The following is a 23,515-nucleotide window of genomic DNA, read 5'->3' as shown; positions in this document are numbered from 1 at the left end:
AATTCTTAAATAAAACCAGCCAGTATTTTGTTTTACAATGATAAGCAAATCATTTGACTAAAAGCAGCACTCCATGTTCCCATCAACTTCAGACATTTTAATGCCAAGTGACAAAATGCTGACATTTTGAGTTTTCTTTAATGAAGAACATTCACATTCTCAAAATCAGCAAGCCAGAGTTGTGCTTTTCACAGCTGAGACAGAAGATGCAACTGATAATTAGGTTATTCAAACAGATTCCTGACTGTGATGAGCTGCAAGTTCAAAGCCGCCCTTCTGACCTTTCGGAGGAAAGATACGCAGACATAGCTTTCTGAAACTAACTGCATGTGACAAATTTGAGCTGAAAACACAGTTTTATTTATTTTATGTGCTAAAAAAAGAAGTACAATCTAATAGGCCCTCAGTTGATCCAAACTACACTGGCAAGGTAGGATTAAATTACCCTAGTGTGCTAAATGCAGTTTAAAAAACACAAAAGATAGATACCTGCTTTGCAGAGGCTGAATCTTAGGAGACTTGGGCAGCTTAGAAGCTTCAATCGCAAGAAGCTGGACGGCACCGTTATCAGACGCAATGGCTAAGTAGTGGGACCCCTGGCAGAATGTAAGTGTCTTGACACGTCCTCCAATTCGGCTGTATGTAAGAGTAGATCTGCACGAAAGAAAACAGAATGCATTTCTGCAATGACCACAAAAGCATTACTATTGTTATCATTAAATAAATATCCACATGGCTGTTAACCAACAAAATTACTACTCTGAGGTCTGTTTCACCTCCTTGTTCTAACAAAACTTAGAATCCTGCTCAAAAGCACTGGCACAAAATCAACTTTTCTTATATTTTCAAATGGCCATCCCCACACACTTCTATCACAGAAAGACTGTCCATCCTCCTTTCCAACTGGAGCTCCCATTCTGTTGCCCTCATCCAGTTCTCCTTCCACTCTTGCAATACCTTAAGCCCTATTCTTGCACCCTTCAGTAATTCTGTAATTCCTAGGATGCAGCCTGACCACACCAGGAAAAGCACTGGCTTTGGAGTGAAAGACCCGAGTTCCAGTACTGACCACCCATATGACCTTGGTCAAGCCACTTACCCTGCTGTGTATCAGTTTACTCATCTACAAAACAGGACTGCCCTAACTTCTCTACTTGGAACACAGTGAAGCTCAAATAATATGTAAATAATAAAATATTCATAAATGCAAAATATTTATGATAATATTCAGTCTCTCCCACACACATGCTGACCTCTCAAGCTGTCTACTTCCCTTTCTCAAATTCACTGCCAAACTTCTTGAATATATGAATTACACATGGTGCCTCCCATGATCACCAATTCCCTCTTTCAATACCTTCAGTACCTCCTTCGTAAGGTGCATACTCATCATTCTACGGGGCCATACTTCTGAAAGATCACAAGCCCCTAATCACCAAATTTATTCATCTCCATCTTTTCTGTTTGTTTCATTTTATTATACAAGCTAATACATACTACAAAATATTATTAAAACTACAGAAAAGAATATGGAAAAGTAAAAACATCTATAATTCTATTACCCAGAAACACTATTTACATTTTGTTATAGAACAAAGGGTTTTCTATGCATATTATAATATATTCATATTTGCTTCTTAAATAAATATGGAATGATATGTTGTATTTTCTTTTTATTAATCATTACTCTCTAGTTCACTTTTTCTTAATCACAGTTTTGTTGGGACAAAATACCATAACGTATAATATTTTAAAGTGTGTAATTCCATGATTTTTAGTATGTTAACAGAATTCTGCATAGATCACCGGTATCTAATTCTACATTTTCATCATTCCTAAGAGACCCAAAAAAGAAACCTACCTCACATCCATTAGCATTCACTCCTCATTTTCCTCTCCTGACAGCCCCTGGAAACAAATCTTCTTAAGTTTCCTATGAATTTGCCTATTCTGGAGATTTCCTATGAACGCAGTCATGTATGTTGCCTTTTGCATCTGGCTTCTTTCCCCAACATAGTGTTTTCAAGGTTCATCCATTCCTTTTTATAGCCAAGTATTATTCCATTCGAGGAAATACCACATTTTCTTTATCCATTCATCAGCTGATGAACATTTGTTTCTGCCTTTTAGCTATCATGAATAATGCTGCTGTAAATATTTGTGTATAAGTCTTTGGACACACTTCTCAAACATAGTGCCTACAGGGACCCAACCAGTATGGTAGATGAGTAAAGAGAACCAGGCACAAGGCACTGGGAGAGAAAGGAATACCAGTATTGCAGGGTCTCTTGCATTTGTTTGCTCTCTCTCTCTCCCTCTCTTTTAATACTGAGATATAATTTACCTATCATGAAATTCACTCTTTTAAAGAGATAGTGTAGTCACTAAGTTGTAACCATTACCATTATGTAATCCAAGAACCTTTACATCACCCCAAAAAGAAACCCCATATACATCAGCAGTCACTCCCCAATCCTCTGTTCCCCCCAGCTCCTGACAACTATAGATGGTCCTTGACTTACATTTTTCAACTTTATGATGGTACGAAAGCAACAGGCATTCAGTTGAAACGTACTTCAAACTTTGAATTTGATCTTTTCCTTGCTAGGACACGCCATACAATCTACTCATAGTGCTCACCAGCGGCAGTGAGCCACAACTCCCAGGCAGCCATGCGATCACAAGGGTAAAAAACCAACATATGTACAACCATTATGAACCATTCTGTTTTTCTTTCGGTATTCAACAAATTACATGAGATATTCAATGCTTTATTATAAAATAGGCCTTGTGTTAAATGATTTTGCCCAACTGTAGGCTAATGTAGGCTAAGCACACTGAAGGTATGCTAGGCTAAGCTATGTTTGGTAGGTTGGGTGTATTGAATGCATTTTTGACTTACGGTATTTTCATCGTATGATGGTTTTATCACAACATAACCCCATCATAAATCAAGGAAGATCTGTATGCCAACTGGCCTTTGAATCAGGCTTCTTTCACTTAGCATGTTTTCAAGGTTTATCCATGTTGTAGCATGTGCATTTCATTCTTTTTTGTGGCTAAATATTCCATTGTATACAGGATACACATTTTGTTTCTCCATTCAACAGCTTACAGACATTGTGGTTTCCACTTTGGGGCTATTATGAATAATGCTGCTGTGAACACGTGTGTATAGATTTTTGTGTGAACAAATGTTTTCAACTGTCTTCGGTTTATACCTACGAGTGGAATTGAGGGGTCATTATTAGGTAACTCTTGTGTTTAGCATTTGAGAAACTGCCAAACTTTTCCACAGTTACTGCACCATTTTACATTCCTACCAGCAACATATAAAGGTACCATATTCTCCACATCTTCTCCAGCACTTGTTATTGTCTTTTTGATTACAGCCATTCTAGTGGGTGTGAAATGGTATTTCACTATGGTTTTAATTTGCATTTCCCTCGTGACTAATCATGTGGAGCAGCTTTCTGTATATTTATTGGTCCTATTTGGAGGAACATCTATTTGAATCCACTGTCTATTTTTAATTGTCCTTTTATTCTTGAGTTGAAAAAGTATGTGTGTGTGTGTGTGTGTGTGTGTGTATTATATTTATAAGTATTTCTCTGGTTCTGGGGGTTGTCCTTGCACTTTTTTGACAATGTCCTTTGAAGCACAAATGTTTGTAATTTTGATGAAGTCTCACTTGTCTATTTTTTCTTTTGTCACATATGCTCTTGAGATTATGTTTTAGAAACTCTTGCCAAAAAGCAAATCTGGAAGTGTGAGTTCTCCATCTTGGTTCTTTCAAGAGTATTTTGGCTATTTAAGTCATTCGCATTTCTTTATGAATTTTAGAATCAGGATGTCAATTTTTCTGCAGAAACGCTGATTATTTCACAGGGATTGCACTGAATGTGTACATCAATTTGGGGAGGGCTGCTATCTTAACAATGTTAAGTATTCCATTAAATGAACACAGGATGAACATAGGATGTCTTTCCATTTATTTAGATCTTCTATAATTTTTTTCAATGATGTTTTGTGGTCTTTAATATACTATAGTTTTCAGTACTTTTTTGATAAATTTATTCCTAAGTATTTTATTCTTTTTGATGCTATTGTAAATAGAATTGTTTTCTTAACTTCACCTTTAGATCATTCATTGTTAGCACAGAAATGCAATCAGTTTTATTGTATATACAAATACAGCATCATCTTGTATTCTGCAACTTTGCTGAACTCATTTGTTAGTTTTAAAAGGTCTTTCTTTTCATTGCTTAAGATACTCTATAAACAAAATTATGTTGTCTGCCAATTTAGTTTTACTTCTTCCCTTCTAATCTGTAGGCCTTTTATTTCTTTTCCTTATCTAACTGCCCTAAAACCTCTAGGAAGCAAAAGTGGACATCCTTAACCGGTTCCTCATCTTAGGGGGAAAGCTTTCATTCTTTCAACATGTCAGCTATGGGTTTTTTTGTAGATGTCCTTTATCAGTTCTATTACTAGTTTGTTGAATTGTTTTTAATCATAAAAGGGTGTGAGATTTTGCAAATGCTTTCTGTTGAGATGATCACTTGGTCTTTAGCTTTTGTTCTATTAATAGGATATATTCCTTGATTGATTTTCATATGCTGAACAAGGTTTGCAGTCTTGGCATAAACTGAACTTGGTCATGGCATATAATCATTTTAATATGCTGGATTCAGTTTACTAATATGTAGTTTAGGATTTTTATGCTTATATTAATTATGGGTATTGGTCTATTGTTTTCTTGTGATGTATCTGTCTGGTTATGGCATCAGGGTAGTATTGGCCTTATAGAATGAGTTAGGAAATGTTCCCTCATCTGTTTTTTGGGAAGAGTTTTTGAAAGATGGGTGTTATTTCATTAACTGTTTGGTAGAATTCACCATGAGGCCTGGGCTTTTCTTTGTGGGAATTTTTTTTTTTTTAATAACTAATTAAATCTTTTTGTTACAGGTCTATTCAGATTTTCTATTTCTTCCTGAGTCATTTTTTAAAGATTTTTACTTGTTTGAGAGAGAGCAGAGAGAGAGAGAGAGAGAGAGAGAGAGAGAGAACAAGCAGGGGGGAGGGGCAGAGGGAGAAGGAGAAGCAGGCTCCCCGCTGAGCAGGGAGACCCATGCAGGGCTCGATCCCAGGACCCTGGGATCATGACCTGAGCCTACGGCAGATGCTTAACCAACTAAGCCACCCAGGTGCCCCTCTTCTTGAGTCATTTTTTGACAGCTTACGTCTCCTTGGAATTTGTCCATTTCATCTAGGTTATTTGTTGACATACAATTGTTCATAGTATTTTTGTCATAATTCCTTTTATTACTTGTCATGTCAGTAGTAATACTCCTCTCTCATTCCTAATTTTAGTAATTTTAGTCCTCTCTTTTTTGTATTGGTTACTGAAGAAAAAGTTTGACAATTTTGATCTTTCCAAAGAAGAAACTTTTGCTTTTGTTGATTTTTCTTTATTTCCCCTTTAGTCTTTATTATGTCCTTCCTTCTACTTGCTTTGGGTTTACTTTGCTCTTCTTTTACTTAGTTTCCTAAGGTGAAGGCTAGTTAATTGATTTAAGATCTTTCTTTTTAAATATAGATGTTTACAGCTATAAATTACTCTCTAAACACTCCTTTAGCTGCATTCCATAAGTTTTGGCATGTTGTGTTTTCATTTTCATGAACCACTGGTTATTTAGCCATGTGGTGTTTATTCTCCACATATTTGTCCATTTCTCAAACCTTTCTGTTATTGATATCTAGTTTCATTCCACTGTGGTTAGAGAACATACATGTTGATGTTTCAATGCTTTTAAATTTACTGGCGCTTGTTCTATGGCCTCATATATGGTTTAATCTGGAAAGTGTTCCATGTTCACTTGAAAAGAATTTGTATTCTGCTACTGTTGGGTGGGGTGTTCTATTAAAATCTTTAGGTCTGGTTAGTTTGTAGTATTGATCAAATCTTCTATTTCCTTTGTTGACATTATGCCTACTTGTTCTATCCATACTGAAAGCAGAGTATTAAAGTCTCAACTACTGTTGAATTATCTTACTTTTGCCTTCAATTCTGTCAGTTTTTGCTTCATTTGGGGGATGTGTTATCAGGTGCACGTGTTTGCAATTGTTATGTTTTCCTGATGCACTGACTCTTCTATCATTATAAAATGTCCTTATTTATCTGTAGTAGCAATTTTTGTCTTAAAGTTTATTTTGTCCAATATTAATATAACTGCTCCAGCTCTCTTTTAGGTACTGTTTACATGGTGTATCCTTTTACTTTCAACCAATTTGTGTCTTTGAATCTAAAGTGCATCTCCTGGACATGGGACATAGCAACATTTTTCTAGCTCTGTCTCCTGAGGCAAGGGACACAAAAGCAAAAATAAACTATGGGGAGTACTTCAAATAAAAAGAATCTGCACAACAAAGGAAACAATCAACAAAACTAAAAGACAATCTACTGAATGGGAGAAGACATTTGCGGGGCGCCTGGGTGGCTCAGTCGTTAAGCATCTGCCTTCAGCTCAGGTCATGATCCCAGGGTCCTGGGATCATGCCCCACATCGGGCTCCCTGCTCCGTGGGAGGCCTGCTTCTCCCTCTCCCTCTGCCCCTGCTTGTGTTCCCTCTCTCGCTGTTTCTGTCAAATAAATAAATAAAATCTTTAAAAAAATTTAAAAAAAAGAAGATACTTGCAAATGACATATCTGATAAAAGGTTAGTATCCAGAATATATGAAGAACTTATACAACACCAAAAACACAAATAATCCAGTTAAAAAATGGGCAGAAGACATACAGATGGCCAGCAAACACATGAAAAGATGTTCAACATAACTCATCATCAGGGAAATGCAAATCAAAACCACTATGAGATATCACCTCATACCTGTCAGAATGCCTAAAATCAAAAACACAAGAAACAAGTGTTGGTGAAGAAGTGGAGAAAAAGGAACCCTCATACACTGTTGGTGGGAATACAAACTGGTGCAGCCACTGTGAAAACCAGTATGGAAGTTCCTCAAAAAAACTAAAACCCTATGCTCCAGAAATTGCACTACTGGATATTTACCCAAAGAATATGAAAACACTAATTCAAAAAGATATATACACCCCTATGTTTATTGCAGCACTATTTACAATAGCCAAAATATAGAAGTAGCCCAAGTGTCCACTGACAGATGAATGGATAAAGATGTGGTATATATACACAATGGACTATTACTCATTTCAAAGAATGAAATCTTGCCATTTGCAACAATATAGATGGATCTAAAGAGTACAATGCTAAGTGAAATAAGCCAGTCAGAGAAAGACAAATCCCACATGATTTCATTCATATGTGTAATTTAAAGAAACAAAAGAAATGAACAAAGAAAAAAAGGAGACAAACCAAAAAACAGACTCTTAACTACAGAGAACTGATGGTTACCAGAGGGAGGTGGGTGGGGGTGATGGATGAAATAGGTGAAGGGGATTAAAAGTACATTTGTCACGATGAGCACTGAGTAATGTATAGAATTATTGAATCACTGTATTGTACACCTGAAACTAAGATAACACTGTATGTTTACTGGAATTAAAAATTTTTTAACTGAATAAATAAAAATAAAGTGTGTCTCTTATAGACAGCACATAGTCATATCATGTTTTTTCATACTTTCTGCCAACTCTGCCTTTTGATTACATTTATATGATTACCAATAAGGTAGGACTTATGTCTGACATTTTGCTATTTGTTTTCTCTGCCTTGCACAGGTCTTGTTGTTATCGTTGTTGTATTCCTCCATTACTGCCTTCTTTATGTTAAAAATGTATTTTCTAGTATACCATTTTAATTCCCTTGTTGTTTCTTATACTACATGTTTTTGAAAGGTTTTTTCCAGTGGTTCCCTGGGAAATACATTTGATATCTAAAGATGATCAAATTAATACCAATTTCATTAATACACAAAAACTTTCTCCAATCTCTCTGTTCCTTCCCTCCCTCTTCTGTACTATTATTGTCACACAAATTCTATATTTATATACTACAAGCCCATAAACACAGTTTTATAATTATTTCTTTATGTGGTCATTTTTTAAATAAGACAACGGGTAAAAAGAGTTATAAAAATAATTTTTACTGTCTTTTATATTTACTTATATATTTACCTTATCAATGTTCTTTATTTCTTCATGTGGATTCAAGTTACTGTTATACGTCCTCTTCTTTTAGCACAAAAAACACCTTTAAGTATTTCATTTAGGGAAAATCTCCTAGCAATAAATTCCATGTTTTTTAATGACCTTGGAATGTCTTAATTTCGCCTTTGTTTTTGAAGGACAATTTTGCTAGATATAGCATTATCAGTTGACGGTCTTTTTCTTTCAACATTTTGAATATGTCATCTCACTGACTTCCAGTGTCATTTCTGATGAAATGTCAGCTGTGAATCTTATTGAGGATCCCTTGTATGAGGTAAGTCCCTTTTCTCTCACTGCTTTCAAGATTTTGTCTTTCAACAGTTTGCTTATCTTGTGTCTAGTATGGCTCTCTTTGACTCATCATCAGGGAAATGCAATTTCCCTGCATCAGGGAAATTCACCCTACTTGGAGTTCACTGAGTTTCTTAAATGTGCAGATTAATGTTTTCCACCAAATCTGGGGAGTTCTCAGCCACTGTTTCTTGAAATATTCTTTCTCCTCCTTTTTCTCTCTCTCCTCGCCTTCCGGGACTCCTACTATGTGTAGTTGGCACATTTAATGGTCTTCTACAGGCCTATGAAGCTCTGTCCATTTTTCTTTATTCTTTTTTAGTTTTTGTACCTCTGGTTGGATGTCAACAGATCTATCCTCGGCTGATTTTTTTCTCTTGCCAGCTGAAATCTGTTCAGCCTCTCTTGTGAATTTTTCATTTATTTCACTTATTTCATTATTTCAGTTATTTTATTTTTCAACTTCAGAATTTCTATTGATCACTTCTATCTCCTTATTGATATGTATATTTGGTGAGACATTTTAAGTTACTTTAAATTCTTTAGACATGGTTTAATTCTTTGAAAGTATTTTTAATAGCTAATTTAAAGTCTTTGTCTAGTAAGTCCAATATCTGGGATTACTGAGGAAGTTTCCACTCACTGACTGCTTTTTTTCCTATATATAGACCATACTGTCACGTTTCTTTTCCTGACCTGCAATTTGTTTGTTCAAAACTAGATATTCTATGTCAGTTTTGGAAATAATATTCCAAGGTTGTTGCTGTTTATTTAGTGACTCTCCCTGGATTAATTCTCTAAAGTCCATAGTCTTTCTCATGCGTAGCCACTAAAGTCTTTGTTCAGTTAACTTAGTGGTTGGCTAATGACTAGACAGACATTTCCTTACATGCCTTGAAATGATAAGTGTTCTAGCCTTTGTTGAGGTTCTCTGTGTTTGTGGCATACCTTCAACAAAGCAGTTTACAATTCTGCCTTATCTTTCATTTCCTGCTTGCACAGAGTCTCAAGGTCAGCCAGAGGCAAGAACTCAGGGTCTTCTCAGTTCTTTCTTGGGCATGCACACAACCCTATACATGCATGTGGCCTTACAGATACCCATGAATATGTCTGAACTTTCCAAGGGCCCCTACAGACATATCATTCCCTAGTTCTTCCTTGTAAGTTTTTTGTTAGCCTTCTTTAGCTACAACTGGTAATGCTACCTTAGGCTGCTGCAATGTTAAACAAACAGCATTGATAATTTCAACAAATGCCCTGTGGCCAGAGTTTTTCTCAAAGAACAGGATGAATCAGATCAAATAAAGATAGACCCCGAGGAGGAGGGAGCTTTCAGCAAACTGACAGAAAGGTCAAATAGTGACAATTCTCTAGAAATGGGGCTTTTAGCCATTATGACCCCTCCAGTCACTACTAAGCTGCTGGTTTTCATGGTTACCACAGTGTGGGACTGATTTTCAAAGTTACTGCACAGTGTGATAAAAGGTTGGGGGACTATCAGTTTTCAAAGCTACTGCACTGCTTGGTAAAAGGGGATAAAATTAAAGACACCATGGCTCACTGTTCTAAGAGTCAGTTGATTTTCTTGAATAACACTCTTCAGACTAATGCAGGACTTAGTTAATTTCTAGAGTTCTGAAAAAATTGATTTTTTTTAAGATTTTTTTATTTATTCATTCGAGACACAGAGATACAGACAGAGAAAGAGAGAGCATGAGCAGGGGGAGAGGCAGAGGGAGGGGGAGAAGCAGGCTCCCCGCTGAGCAGGGAGCCCGATGCGGGGATCGATCCCGGGACCCTGGGATCATGACCTGAGCTGAAGGCAGACGCTTAACTCTCTGAGCCACCCAGGCACCCCTGAAAAAGTTGATTTTAACAGTACCTACCAGTGTTCTAATTTTATTAAAGAGGAGATTTTTAGAAATCCTTAGTCATTCCAAAAATAGAAACCCTATATGAGTTCTTAAACCTCCCTCTTAAACCTAATTTCTCACACAATGTATCAATATATTTTATATCAAAAAACTTATTCCCACAACATCAATTCTGTATTTGCACCAGGACTTATTATCCAATTTTACCTCTACTGCTGAACCTCTGGTTTGTTTCTAATTTTTTACTATTATAAAGGAAGCCAATCTGAACAGCCCTTAAAAACTAAATCTCTGAGTTCATTCTTAGTCATTTCCTTAGGATATGGACATCCTAAATGCTTGTAATATGTATTGTCAAAAAGCCCTCCAAGGATGATGGATGTATCAATTGCATTCCACCAAAGGGCACTGTGTGAGAATGCCCAATGGCCTTACTAGGTTTTTATGCTAGTTGGCTTTTTTATTGCGTTTGAGAGCTGCCTCTAAGTTCCTTTCTTAAAACTTTCTTCTATTGCAGTTTAATGTAACTCAAATGGCTTCTTCTTTCTCCTTTCCTGACCACGATCTTCCCGTCCCCAAAATTCAACTGGTAAAGATTAAGGCCTCAGGCATCCTCAGGCCTTTTATAGGCCTTTATGCTCCCTTTTCTTCAGAGTAGCCACACCACTCAAAAACTTCAACCTCCAACACTATCAGCAACTCTAAAATATGTAACACTGTAACTTTCTTGCACACCTCTCATATTGTGTCAACTCTTCATTGAGACAAAACTCCACTGAGATGTTTTATCATCACATTCAAGAAGTACCAAATTCATCAACCTCTTCTAAAACTGAGAAGTTAAATGAGCCAAAAATAGGGTAACACAAGAAGCATATATGGAAAATATAATTTACAATACTATAAAGGATTACGTTTTTAAAAACTTTATGTAAAAGTTTAGAAAAATAGCAATTTTTCACAGATTAGTCCCCAAGGGACAAACCAAAAGTTTAACTCAAGAAAGAAGAAAACGGCAGGGCCAAGAGCTGGGTGGCCTAAATCACAATCATATTCAATGAGAAAGTCAGGACTGGGAACTGGGTGGTCAGCCAACATAACGCATAGAGGAAAAACTTCAGTAGTCAGAATATACTAGTAACGTTTCCTAAGAAAATACTTTTTCTAAGTTTTGTTGCTCTTTCCCAGCCACCAGCTGTTCCCCACTTGGATCTGGCGATAATAATGACCTGCTTCTCTCCTAATCCAGTTCATGAAGGCATATGATGCGGGTAACACATTCTGTTCCCTTCCCCTCTTCCCCACTGTGGAATGAAGCACCCCCAAGCCAAGGTCTACAGCACTCCACAAACAAGACAGCAGGGGTTTCAGAAAAGCGAGAGAGCAGCTGCATCTGCAGGAAATCCAATCTTCTAATTATCATACAAACTTCCCAAAGACTATACAGTCAGCTGAACTGCCACATTTTCTGGGATACCACTGTCTGAAATGTGACACTGGGATACCATTCTCTAAAATATAACAATGGAATACAGAAGGCATGGCTCAGTAATAAAAATCATTTGGGAATTAACAAATGAGACTTTTTAAAGTTAATCAATGATTCCAGTTGTTTCTTGAGAGGTTTACACATGTCAACTGAACTTCCCCTCCTAATAAAAGGGACAATGAATTCAACTGATGATGATAATAACAAAGAGCCATTTGAAAAATAATTACAAGAAGAAGTGTTTAAAATACTAATGAAAATGCTAACAGCGGTGGGGAAAAAAATCAAAAGAATGGTTGTAGGCAGGTAGAAGGCAGGGTTTTCTGTGAAGGGATATTAGGGGACATTCTTCTGGTGTGATGGCTACATTCTATATCTTGAGAGTGGTTTAAGTTGCCAAGTTTATGTTATGTACAGAATGGTTCACTTAAAATCTGTGTATTTCATAGCATATGAATTTCATGCCAAACAAAAAAAATTATAAACACGTACTGATCTCTAGTTAATGATAAATAAGCTGAAGTGTTTAGGGGAAGTGTACTAACGTCTGCAACTTACTGTGGAATATATTTTAAGAAGATGAACTGACAGGAGGATGGATAATTACATGACACAGCAAATACAGTAAAATTACAGAATCTGTGTGGCAAGTATATGAATGTTCACTGTGAAAGTCTTTCAACTTTACTTATAGGTTTGGAATTTCATGATAAAACATTGACAAAAAATTACTAAATGGAGCCAGGATTCTGTTACTGGTTTTGATTTATGTTCTGACCAATGCAAGCCAAGAAAGAATGAACATGAAAATAATTAAGCATAGAGTAAAAATATAGAGCCCTTTTAAAAAATGAACAGCACAAAACTACCACATTGTTAAGAGTAAACTTCCAACTTATTTTAGTTATCAAAGATATTTTGTTTGATGATTTTATGGTTAGCTGTAGTCACTGAACTGATAACAAGAAAAGCACCAGAGATTATCCACATCTTTTTTACACATGAAATTCAATTTTGATTTCGAGTAGCTTTCTATTCAGACCCAGACCAAACTTAGGCACAGAACAAATACGAATATGGCAGGACTAATGGGGATGGGGGAATGGGGAACTGGCAGACAGACAGACTGCATATCAAGAAGGGACATAACTATAAAAGTGTACAAATCTAAACCACACTCACCAAAATCACATCGTGCACAAAGAGTCTTAGAGATTTCAAGTCATAACTAGTCTCCATCTTGACCATAACAGTGGGGCAATGGTATAGTAAGTGTTTTTCTTACATAGCTAGTCATTCCATCATTTGTTACTTTTATCTTGCTCATGCTCCATCTAACCCATTTAGCAAATCTTGTTGGCTCTACCATCAAAATATATCCAGAGTCTGACCATATCCCACTACCTCCACGTCTGCTTGAATTACCCTAAGAGCCTCTGACAGCTTCAGTATCCTCAATACAAGAGCCACAGTAATTCTATTAAAATTTAACTTAGATCATGTCTCCTCTGCTTGGAACCCTCCAAAGGCTCCCATCTCACTCAGAATAAAAATCAAACTCCTTTACAGTAGCCTACAAGGCCCTATGTAATCTGGCTCCTCTTACTCCTCCCTCTTGCTCACTCTGCTCCAGCCACACAGACGTTTCTGCTGTTCTTCAAAAGATGCCAAACATATTTCTACCTCAGGGCCTTTGAAATCCCTCTTTCCTCTGCCTAGAATGCTCTTCCCCAAGATATACACATGACTCTTTCCTTCACCTGTTTCAGGTCTTTCCTCAAATGATATCTTTTCTGTGAGGCAGTCTCTAGTTCAATTTATTTAACATTCTATCTACCCCAACCTCTACTCTATTCCGTATCCCTCTTTCCTGCTATATTTTTCTCCATAACATTTTTTACCATTTAACATACTATATGTTTTACTTATTTATACTGTTTATTGTTTGTCACCTCTCACAAGAAGGAAAGCTCCACAGAACAGGTATTTTTGTCCATTTATCATTGCTATATCCCTGGTTCCTAAAATAGCACCTGTCAGAGTGAGCACTCAATAAACATTTGTTGATTGACTAAATGGATTCTGCTCCCAAGCATTATTACCTGGTAGTGGTGGTCTTCCCTTCCATCTTTTGACTGTTCCAGATTTTCACTGTGCCATCATTTGAACATGTTGCAAAAAGTGAATGTTCATCAGAGACTCTAATTCGATTCACAGCAGATTTGTGTTCATGAAGATGTGCAACTAGTAGCCCTTTGGGACGCCACCCTAAGGAAAAGCAAAGGAGTAGGTCTTAAACTATAGTTTACAAATACAATAATCCTCTCACCTCCAGCTATAGTCACCAACAACGAGCATGAGAACAATCATAAGAACTAAACAAAGAGTACCAATAGCTAGACAATACAGAGTGGTCTAGGGGCACCTGGGTGGCTCAGTTGGTTAAGCATCTGCCTTCGGCTCAGGTCATGATCCCAGGATCCTGGGATCGAGCCCCGCATTGGGCTCCCTGCTCGGCTGGAAGCCTGCTTCTCCCTCTCCCACTCCCCCTGCTTGTGTTCCCTCTCACGCTATCTCTCTCTCTCTCTGTCAATTAAATAAATAAATAAAATCTTAAAAAAAAAAAAAAACACAGCGTGGTCTATTAGACCATGACAGTTACTATTATTTATTAAGACATCCAAGATAGCAATTAAGTGTTGACCAAAGAGCCTTAGAAGGACTGCGCTGGGGCCCTCCTCTAGTGTCTAGTGCACAATAGTCACTTACCACCTAGAAAAACCCTGACTACTTGCTCAACAGCCAGAGATAATGGCTATCCTAAACCTAGAAATTGGGTGCTAGGGAGGCAACCTGGTTCTCAAAGTCTCAAAATCCCAGATCTACCATAATACAATGTGTGACCTTAGGGTACTTATTTAAACTATCTGAGCTTCGATTTCCTCAAATGTAAAATGAGGGAAATATTACTTAACCCAAAGGGTGGATATGGATAAACGAGATGTATAAAGTGTCTAACATTGTCCCAGGTCCACAGCAAACACCCAAATGTTGATTTCCTCTCTACCTGCAATCATTTATTGTGTGGTATCAACATGTTGATTAAATAGTATTATGAATTATAGCCTCAGAATGCCCATGGATTTTCTAGTACTTTCTTTATGACATCTATACACTTGTTTTATTATGTATATTCTTTTTGTGTATGATTAATTTCCTCTAATAAATTATAGATTTGCTGAGGCCAGAGACCATGTCTTATCCATTCTGAATCATTCACAGTACCTAGTATAGGTCTTACACATAACTGTCCTCAATGTTTGATGAGTCAACTTTTATATTAAGTGAAACATTTAATATTAATCAATTTTAAAATAAAAAACAAAAAGCTATGCTAAAGATGGTCCTGTATTGGGATTCGTAAGACTGTCTAATTAAGTGATAACAATGTCATTTTAGGATAAAATTATTTCTTTTTACAAGAAAACAAAAATGAAACCAAGACTATTGCCAAACCTGGCAAACTCTAAGATAAAAAAAAAAAAAGTTTCCTCTTGGATTTCTAGCTCACATGTGTGGGAAGAACAGCTGAATGTGATTTTTAAGGAGGATATACTAGATTTGAAGGTGATCAAAAACACTTTGCCATGAAGTCTAGATAATCTACCAGGCTAGACTGAATATTTCCCTCTAGAGAAGATCAATTTCACACAATCATTCAAGTGTGGAAAGAAAAAAAATCAAACGTCCAACAGTCATTGCACATTTCTTGAACCTCAAAACTTGATACCTTTTTTGTGATTACTGAATAAAGAGTATAGCTCCACTTAAGTATAAAATGCTACTTATAAAGATAGATTCTATTCCAGGATATTATTTGACCTGAGATGCCACTTACCACTTAATAGTACTTTTTAAATCTTTAAATCATTTGTCTTTACCAGCTTTTTCCCCTGGAGTACACAATGGAAGCACATAGGAATTCACGTGATTTTAAATCTCTACACATAAGCATGCTATGCATTTCTTCTCAGAGTTTAAGTTAAATTTTTATTATTAAAATCTATATACAGAAACTCATTAAAAATGTTTTTAAAATCCACAAATCTAATTATCAAAAACTAGCTCCACCACATTTACACTGGGCAAGTCTGTTAACATAGCTGAGCCACATTTTCATCTGAAATATCTAAGTTTCTTTTAAATCTTCTCAAAATATAGCAGTGTTTCCACAAAATGTTAATGTTGATAATCACTGAGTGGTGGAATTATAGATGATTTTTTTCTTTTTAAAAGTACCCATTACTGGGGTGCCTGGGTGGCTCAGTCAGTTAAGCGTCTGCCTTCGGCTCAGGTCATGATTCCAGGGTCCTGGGAATAGAGCCCCACATCAGGCTTCCCGCTCAGCGGGGAGCCTGCTTCTCCCTCTCCCTCTGTCCTTCTCTCTGCTCGTTCTCTCTCTTTCTCAAATAAATAAATAAAATCTTTAAAAAATAAAAAAATAAATAAATAAAGTACCCATTACTTTACAAATGCTTTACTGTTTTTTAAAGAAAATAAATAGATTTAAACCCTTCGAATTAAAAGCTGGAGCTTATTCCAAGAAGACTGACATTCTATGAAAAAGTGGCATGACACTAAACAGGCAGGTAAAACTTAGCACTATAAATGGAGAAAATGGACCACAGACAGGCTGAAACACTAAGCAGCCTAAACAAGACCTGCAAGTTGCCCCCACAGCCAAGAAGATCCAAACTCCACAAATAATGACTTAAAATTTCTCACTTAATGCTTCTTCCTCTGGGCTTCCAAGTGACAGTTTTGTTCTTACTTCCTTAATTATCCTGCATTAGATTGTAGGCTTCAGCACCCAGGCTAGAATACAACTACCTAGCAGTGGCATTTTACCAGGTGGTGGTGGTTTACTCTCCCATTCCGCATTTTCCATCATCTGCTTAGCTATCCTCTCAGCATTACACTGCTCCCGCTTCTGCTGGATAAGCTGCTGAAGTTCCGTTTTACAAGTTGTGATCCGAATCTGGTAGGTAGACGGTAAAATTGTACTACTTAAAACCTGTATTGTTGGTTTTCTATTTTGGACATTTGTCACTTCTGGAAGCTGGAAAACAGAATTATAACTATTTATGTCATAAGCAAAGTATACTCAATGATAAAACTGTACCCATGTCCTTTCTGTCTATTCATTATATCCGCTTTTTTCCTTATTAATGTACCAATTTTTAAATCCATTTAAATACAATGACATTTTTTCAGTGAAAACCTCACTAAAATAAAGACTAACCACAAGGACGCCTGGGTGGCTCAGTCAGTTAAGCGTCTGCCTTCGGCTCAGGTCATGATCCCAGGTCCTGGGATCGAATCCCACATTGGGCTCCCTGCTCAGCAGGGAGTCTGCTTCTCCCTCTCCCTCTCCTCCTGCTTGTTCCCTCTCTCTCTCTCTCTCAAATAAATAAATACATAAAATCTTTAAAAAAAAAAAAAGACTAACCACAAAAATTACATTTCCAAGCGTCTACATTATTTAAAAAAAAACAAACTATCAGTACCGTAATAACATTAAACAAAAATCCTCATTAATTTAAGTGAAAAGAAATAGAATTCTATCAGTTGGTTCAGTTAATATTTTTCATTTAAAATATGATTGGCTTAGGGAAGAGTTACCTTAAATTACAAATTTATTTCAAAAGTATAAAAATCATCATAACATTTCTCACACATGGCAAACTACAGACTTTTCTTCCAGGAGTATTTTTGCTATTTTACAGATATATCATATTAGAGGAAGAATAAAAGCAGATTTCAAAGGTTCACTCTACCCTAATTATAATCACAGCTCATAATGATGTCTTCAACCCATAATTTTAGATCACTTTATTGGTGAGTACTTTAACACAAGACCTTTTTTGATGCGTTCAATAATCAGACTTCCCCTTGGCTATAAAATTAAAGATAAACCTGTTTTTAGAAAGAAACATGTCCTTAACAATAGAGAACAAACTGAGGGTTACTGGAGGGGAGGTGGACAGGGGATGGGCTAAATGGGTGATGAGCATTAAGAAGGACACTTGTGTTGAGCACTGGGGGTTATATGTAAGGGATGAATCACTAAATTCTAGTCCTGGGTGCCTGGGTGGCTCAGTCGTTAAGCGTCTGCCTTCGGCTCAGGTCATGATCCCAGGGTCCTGGGATCGAGTCCCACATCGGGCTCCCTGATCGGCAGAAAGCCTGCTTCTCCCTCTCCCACTCCCCCTGCTTGTGTTCCTGCTCTCACTATCTCTCTCTCTGTCAAATAAATAAATAAAATCTTTAAAAAATAAATAAATAAATTCTAGTCCTGAAAACAAAATTACACTATATGTTAACTAAGTAGAATTTAAATAAAAATTTGAAGAAAAAAAAGAAACATATCCTCCCTAAAGGACAACTCACTATATTGATTTTTCCGGTATAGTACACAGCCTTTAAACAACCCAAAACAGTAGAATGGGATTGAAAAGACAAAAGGAGGATTATTGCCTAGGTGATAGTACCTGTGGAGAAGTTGACAAAGGGACAGAAATGCCAGCAGAGGACTCAGAACGAGGTGGTTTCCCAGTCTGAATCACTTCCTGGTCACTCCCTTTAGGTAGGGCCTGTGGGATGTTCGGTGGTTCCAGTGACCCAAACATGCTTTTCCATTCTTCATTTACATTTGAGTCTTGTTTTACGTGTTTTCTAGCTATGAAAACAGATTCAGAATAGTCAGTCTAAACAAAACCTCTAAAACCAATATACGCTTTTATTTATTTTTTTGGTGGGGGAAGGACAGCAATGGACTTCACATCCTATTTGTTCTTTATGATCTCTTATTTATATTTAAACATCAACTCATTAACTCTCACTTTATCTCTGGAATAGATGGAACAGATGCACTTTCAATGGTATTAATAATTAGGCCTAATTGCTTCATAGTTTCCCAAGGCTAGCTCAATTTCAAATAACCACTTTATCTCAAGAACCAACAATAAAAACAACTTTTTCAAATGTCACTGGCCACACTGCTAAATATGACCTATTTCTAGTATCAGTTATTTAGGAAACAAACAAAATGTAAAAATCAACTGCTATACACGTACTTCTTGACTGTAAAGAGAAACCCTTTTTAAAAAATCTTTCTCCAGGGCGCCTGGGTGGCTCAGTTGGTTAAGTGACTGCCTTCGGCTCAGGTCATGATCCTGGAGTCCCTGGATCGAGTCCCGCATCGGGCTCCCTGCTCGGTGGGGAGTCTGCTTCTCCCTCTGACCCTCCCCCCTCTCATGTACTCGCTCTCTCTCATTCTCTCTCTCTCAAATAAATAAATAAAATCTTAAAAAAAAAAAAAAATCTTTCTCCAATTACGAAAAGTACATTAAATAACACAAAGTTCTAGCATTACCAAAATATAATATGAATTGCCCCCATAACTTTGTAAACCTCACAGGCTATATAGTTTAATGATACACCATATCATTTTGCAAAAATAAAATAGTACACGGGGCGCCTGGGTGGCTCAGTTGGTTAAGCGACTGCCTTCGGCTCAGGTCATGATCCTGGAGTCCCGGGATCGAGTCCTGCATCGGGCTCCCTGCTCAGCGGGGAGTCTGCTTCTCCCTCTGACCATCTCCCCTCTCATGCTCTCTCTATCTCATTCTCTCTCTCAAATAAATAAATAAAAATCTTAAAAAAAAAAATAAAATAAAATAAAATAAAATAGTACAAAGTGTTTCACAACCTGTTTTTCTCTTAACTAAATATATGAATGTTTATTTAACTATCCCCCTATTAATGGACACTTCAATTATTTCTCTTTTATTCTTTATACATATTTCTTCACATGCCTGTCACTATTTCTTGGGAGAAATTTCCAGAATTGAAAATGGTGACTCAAAGAGTAAGGACACTGCTTTCTAAAAAGAGTTATGTTCAATTTATAATCTATTAACAGTGTATGAAAATGCCTATTTCCCTATACCCTTACTAACAATAGGTATTATCAGCCTTTGCTAATCACATGGCAGAAAATGGCATCTTATTGTTTTGCATTTATTTACCTTTTCAAACATACATTTCTATTCTATCACTTGTAAGTTCAAATCCTTCAATATTTTTCTTTCGGGGTGCTTCTGTTTTTCTTATAATCTGTATCAGTGTTTTACTTATTATCGATGTAAACCACAGATAATTAAGTTCCAAATACTTTATCCCAAGTTTGGCAGTTAGAGGTTTATTTTAAATATAATTCAGCTGCCCTTAAAATCTGATACTAGAATAGAATGGTTTTTAAAGGCATGTACTTGGAAGTAAGTACATCTCAGAAAGGATTAAAGGAAGAACACACAAGATCTTAAAAACCTCATACAGTCAATGTCAATCGACATCCTTATCACAATAGCTGACAGTTCTAAATCTTGAGATTTCAAATAATTAAGTCTTCTCTGGTGTCTACTCTCTTGTATTTCATTGTTAATAACAAGACTGTTCTTTTCAATTCACTGGGCATTACCTACTAAAACAAACTAGATAACTATCTCATTTTAACATATACCATTGACCCTGGGTTGGTGTTTAAAGGATTAAAAAATAGGATTTCATCTTCAATATATATCTCCATAAAGGCAACATGATTTCATTATAAGAGCAGAGCTTTGGAGTCAAGCTTTGGTTTGAATCCAGAATTAGGCACACAGAGCCATGATTTTGACAGGTTATACAACCATTTAACTGTTAATTCAATTCTCCACTTCCCCCCCCCCCAAATTTTCCTGCTACATAATGGAGCCACCCACAGTACTTGAATGTTCTATATTTGGGAAATGTGATTTTATTTTACTACTAATTAGCTACAACTAGCCTTATGAAGTAAATAATAACAAGCTAAACACAAACACACACACACACACACACAGTAAATATACTAACCTCGCTTATCATCAGGTTCCTGTTTGGTTTTAACAAGATCAACTTGTCTCCCAGTTATGCCTAATGCTGCTAAGTCAATTACACCTTTCTGACTACTATCATGGAGATGGCTCTGGTCTACTATATTGGCCTTTGCTTTGTTAGATTTCATCATGAAGTCTTTCAGTGCCAAGAGTTTGTCTTCCTCTTCCTCTGTCATTCCCTAAAACCAAATAAAACCATATGTTCTAGGTTATTTTCAAAAGCAATAATAGGCCTTGGAATGACTAACAACTGAATGGTCAAGCCATTACTGTGAAATCTTAAGAGTCAGAATGCTAAAATAAAACAAGCAATAAGAGAAAAAGAAAGTATCAATACAGAACAACATCTCACTATTCTGATCTCCCAGAACACCCTGTTATTGTGGCATTTTCTATTTTGTATCATAATTTATATCTTAACTTTCTTTCTAAATGGGAGCATTCAGTATAATTCATCTTTGAAATCTAGAACTTAATACAGTGCCTGGTATCTAGTATATCTTTAATATGTAACTCTGAATAAACAAACATTTACTATCTAAACAAAAATTCTGGAAATACAATATTAAGGAAAAGAAAGTATACCTACTTCAACCTTGCTCCTAGATGTGTTGAGAATATTAAATGAGACACTGTGAAGGCACTCTGTGATACATAAAACATTCTACACACTTCAGAAATTGATACATGCTGGCTAAATGCAAATGCAAGGAACACACACTACGGTAACAGTATAATTAAGGTCAGACTGCCTAAGTACAGTCAAACTCTATTACTATATGTGTAACCTTGGACAAGTTATCCAATTTCCCTAAATCTCTACTGATTTATCTAGAAAATGAGGATAATTATTAGCACCAGTCTTATAAGGCTATTTTGAAATTTTATTTTATTCTTTTGGCTATTTTGAAATTTTAGTAAATTAATCTACCTAAGACACTTAGAACACTTGAAACTGACAAAATACTAAATAATTAAAATAATCCCATGTGAAACAAATATTCTGGTCAAAGGAATAGTTCCGCATTTTTTTTCTTAACTTTCAAACCATCCACAGAATTCTCTAGAATGATTTTATTATGCCAATAGAAAGAAAATTAATAAAATAGCAATTCCCAAGGCCTTAATCCAGATTCTACTGGAGTTTAAAATAATATTCACAACCCACAGTCACAATAGGACACAAACCCCCGAAAGTTAGAAAGCTAGGAAACAATAAAATTGTATTAAAGTACAATAATCATAGAAAGATCCTTGACGAATTTTTTCCAATACTGGCCTGAAATTCATTTATTTTTACTTATCCTCCTAAAATTTGCTAATGTAGACAATTTCACAGCTGTAGTAAGAGTTCTATTCTTTTTGTTACACAACATTTTAGTTCGTAAGAGAGAGGTCTCTATTTTAGTCCACACAAGGAGGGTCATCCTAAGAACCATAAAAAGGACTGAAGTATTAATATATGCCGTAACATGGAACAACCTTGAAAATAGTTTGCTAAGTGAAAGAAACCAGACACAAAAATGCCACATATTGTACAGTTCCATTTATAGGAAATAGCCAAAATAGGTAAATTCCTAGAAACAGAAAGTAGATTTAGTGATTGCCAGGGGCTGGAGGGAGCACTAAATGGGGAATAACTGCTAATGGGCATGGGGTTTCTTTCCAAGATGATGAAAATGTGAATTATTTTGTATGTGAATTATCTCAATAAAAAATGGTAGAAGTGCACCATGGGGGGGATTCTGTATTAACAGTAATACAATCATACTAAGACTTTCCAGACTCCCATATGACACATACCTAAATCAGAAATTGCAAACTGACATTACTAGGAGCAATCATCCTTAAACAGGAAGGATTTAGGTGAACTGTTAAGAATTAGGAGTAATTTCAAGACAAGATTCTAAGTCAGGATTTTTCCTTTAGTATTTGGTATATATACCTAAAGGATACTGCAAGAAAGGAAAATTGAAGAACAAATCATTTATGAACCTAAATGCAAAAATACAGTATCAGCAAACAAAATTCAGACTATATAAAAATTTTATAGAATATTTATATTACTCCACATTACTTATGTTATATGTTTACATTTATTAAAGTATTTTTATAATAAAAGTCTATTTAACACATTAAAAATACAAAATTGGAACAGACCAACTACTAGAAATAAAACTGAATCAGTAATCAAAACACTCACAACAAAAAAAAAGCCCAGGACCAGATGGCTTCACAGGTGAATTCTACCAAACATTTAAATAAGAGTTAGTACCTATTCTTCTCAAACTATTCCAAAAACTGGAAGAGGAAGGGAAATGTCCAAATTCATTCTATGGGGATGATACCAAAACCAGACAAAGATACCACAAAAAAAGATAACCACAGACCAAAATTTCTGATGAACATATGTATAAAAATCCTCAACAAAATATTATCAAACTGAATTCAACAATACATTTTTTAAAAAAATCATTCACCATGATCAAATGAGATTTATTCCGAAGGATGCAATGGTGGTTCAATATTTGCAAATCAATATAATACATTAAGAAAATGAAGGATAAAAATTATATGATCATCTCAATAGATGCAGAAAAAGCATTTGATAAAATACAACATCCACTCATGATAAAAACTATCAACAAAATATTTTAGCTGGAACATACAACATAATAAAGGCCTTATATGA

The 23,515-nt window shown here is 36.0% G+C and overlaps 1 protein-coding gene across 4 annotated transcripts in view; it reads right to left on the bottom strand.

Annotated features, from left to right (window-relative positions):
• PIK3R4 (phosphoinositide-3-kinase regulatory subunit 4) overlaps positions 1-23,515 on the bottom strand; it is an 83,239-nt gene that overhangs the window by 14,916 nt on the left and 44,808 nt on the right. For all 4 annotated transcript variants that reach the window (XM_036092546.2, XM_078071879.1, XM_078071881.1 and 1 more), the window contains exons 10-14: positions 20,801-21,002; positions 18,394-18,581; positions 16,751-16,961; positions 13,945-14,110; positions 490-654 (exon numbers count right to left, since the gene is read on the bottom strand). In XM_036092546.2, the coding sequence (XP_035948439.2) occupies positions 490-654; positions 13,945-14,110; positions 16,751-16,961; positions 18,394-18,581; positions 20,801-21,002 (932 nt within the window). The remainder of the gene's footprint in view (positions 1-489; positions 655-13,944; positions 14,111-16,750; positions 16,962-18,393; positions 18,582-20,800; positions 21,003-23,515) is intronic.

This window comes from Halichoerus grypus, chromosome 1 (genome assembly GCF_964656455.1).
Source record: "Halichoerus grypus chromosome 1, mHalGry1.hap1.1, whole genome shotgun sequence".
Lineage (NCBI taxonomy): Eukaryota > Metazoa > Chordata > Mammalia > Carnivora > Phocidae > Halichoerus > Halichoerus grypus.
The sequence above is the reverse complement of the archived record's forward strand: the minus strand, read 5'-3'. Positions and strand labels throughout refer to the sequence as shown.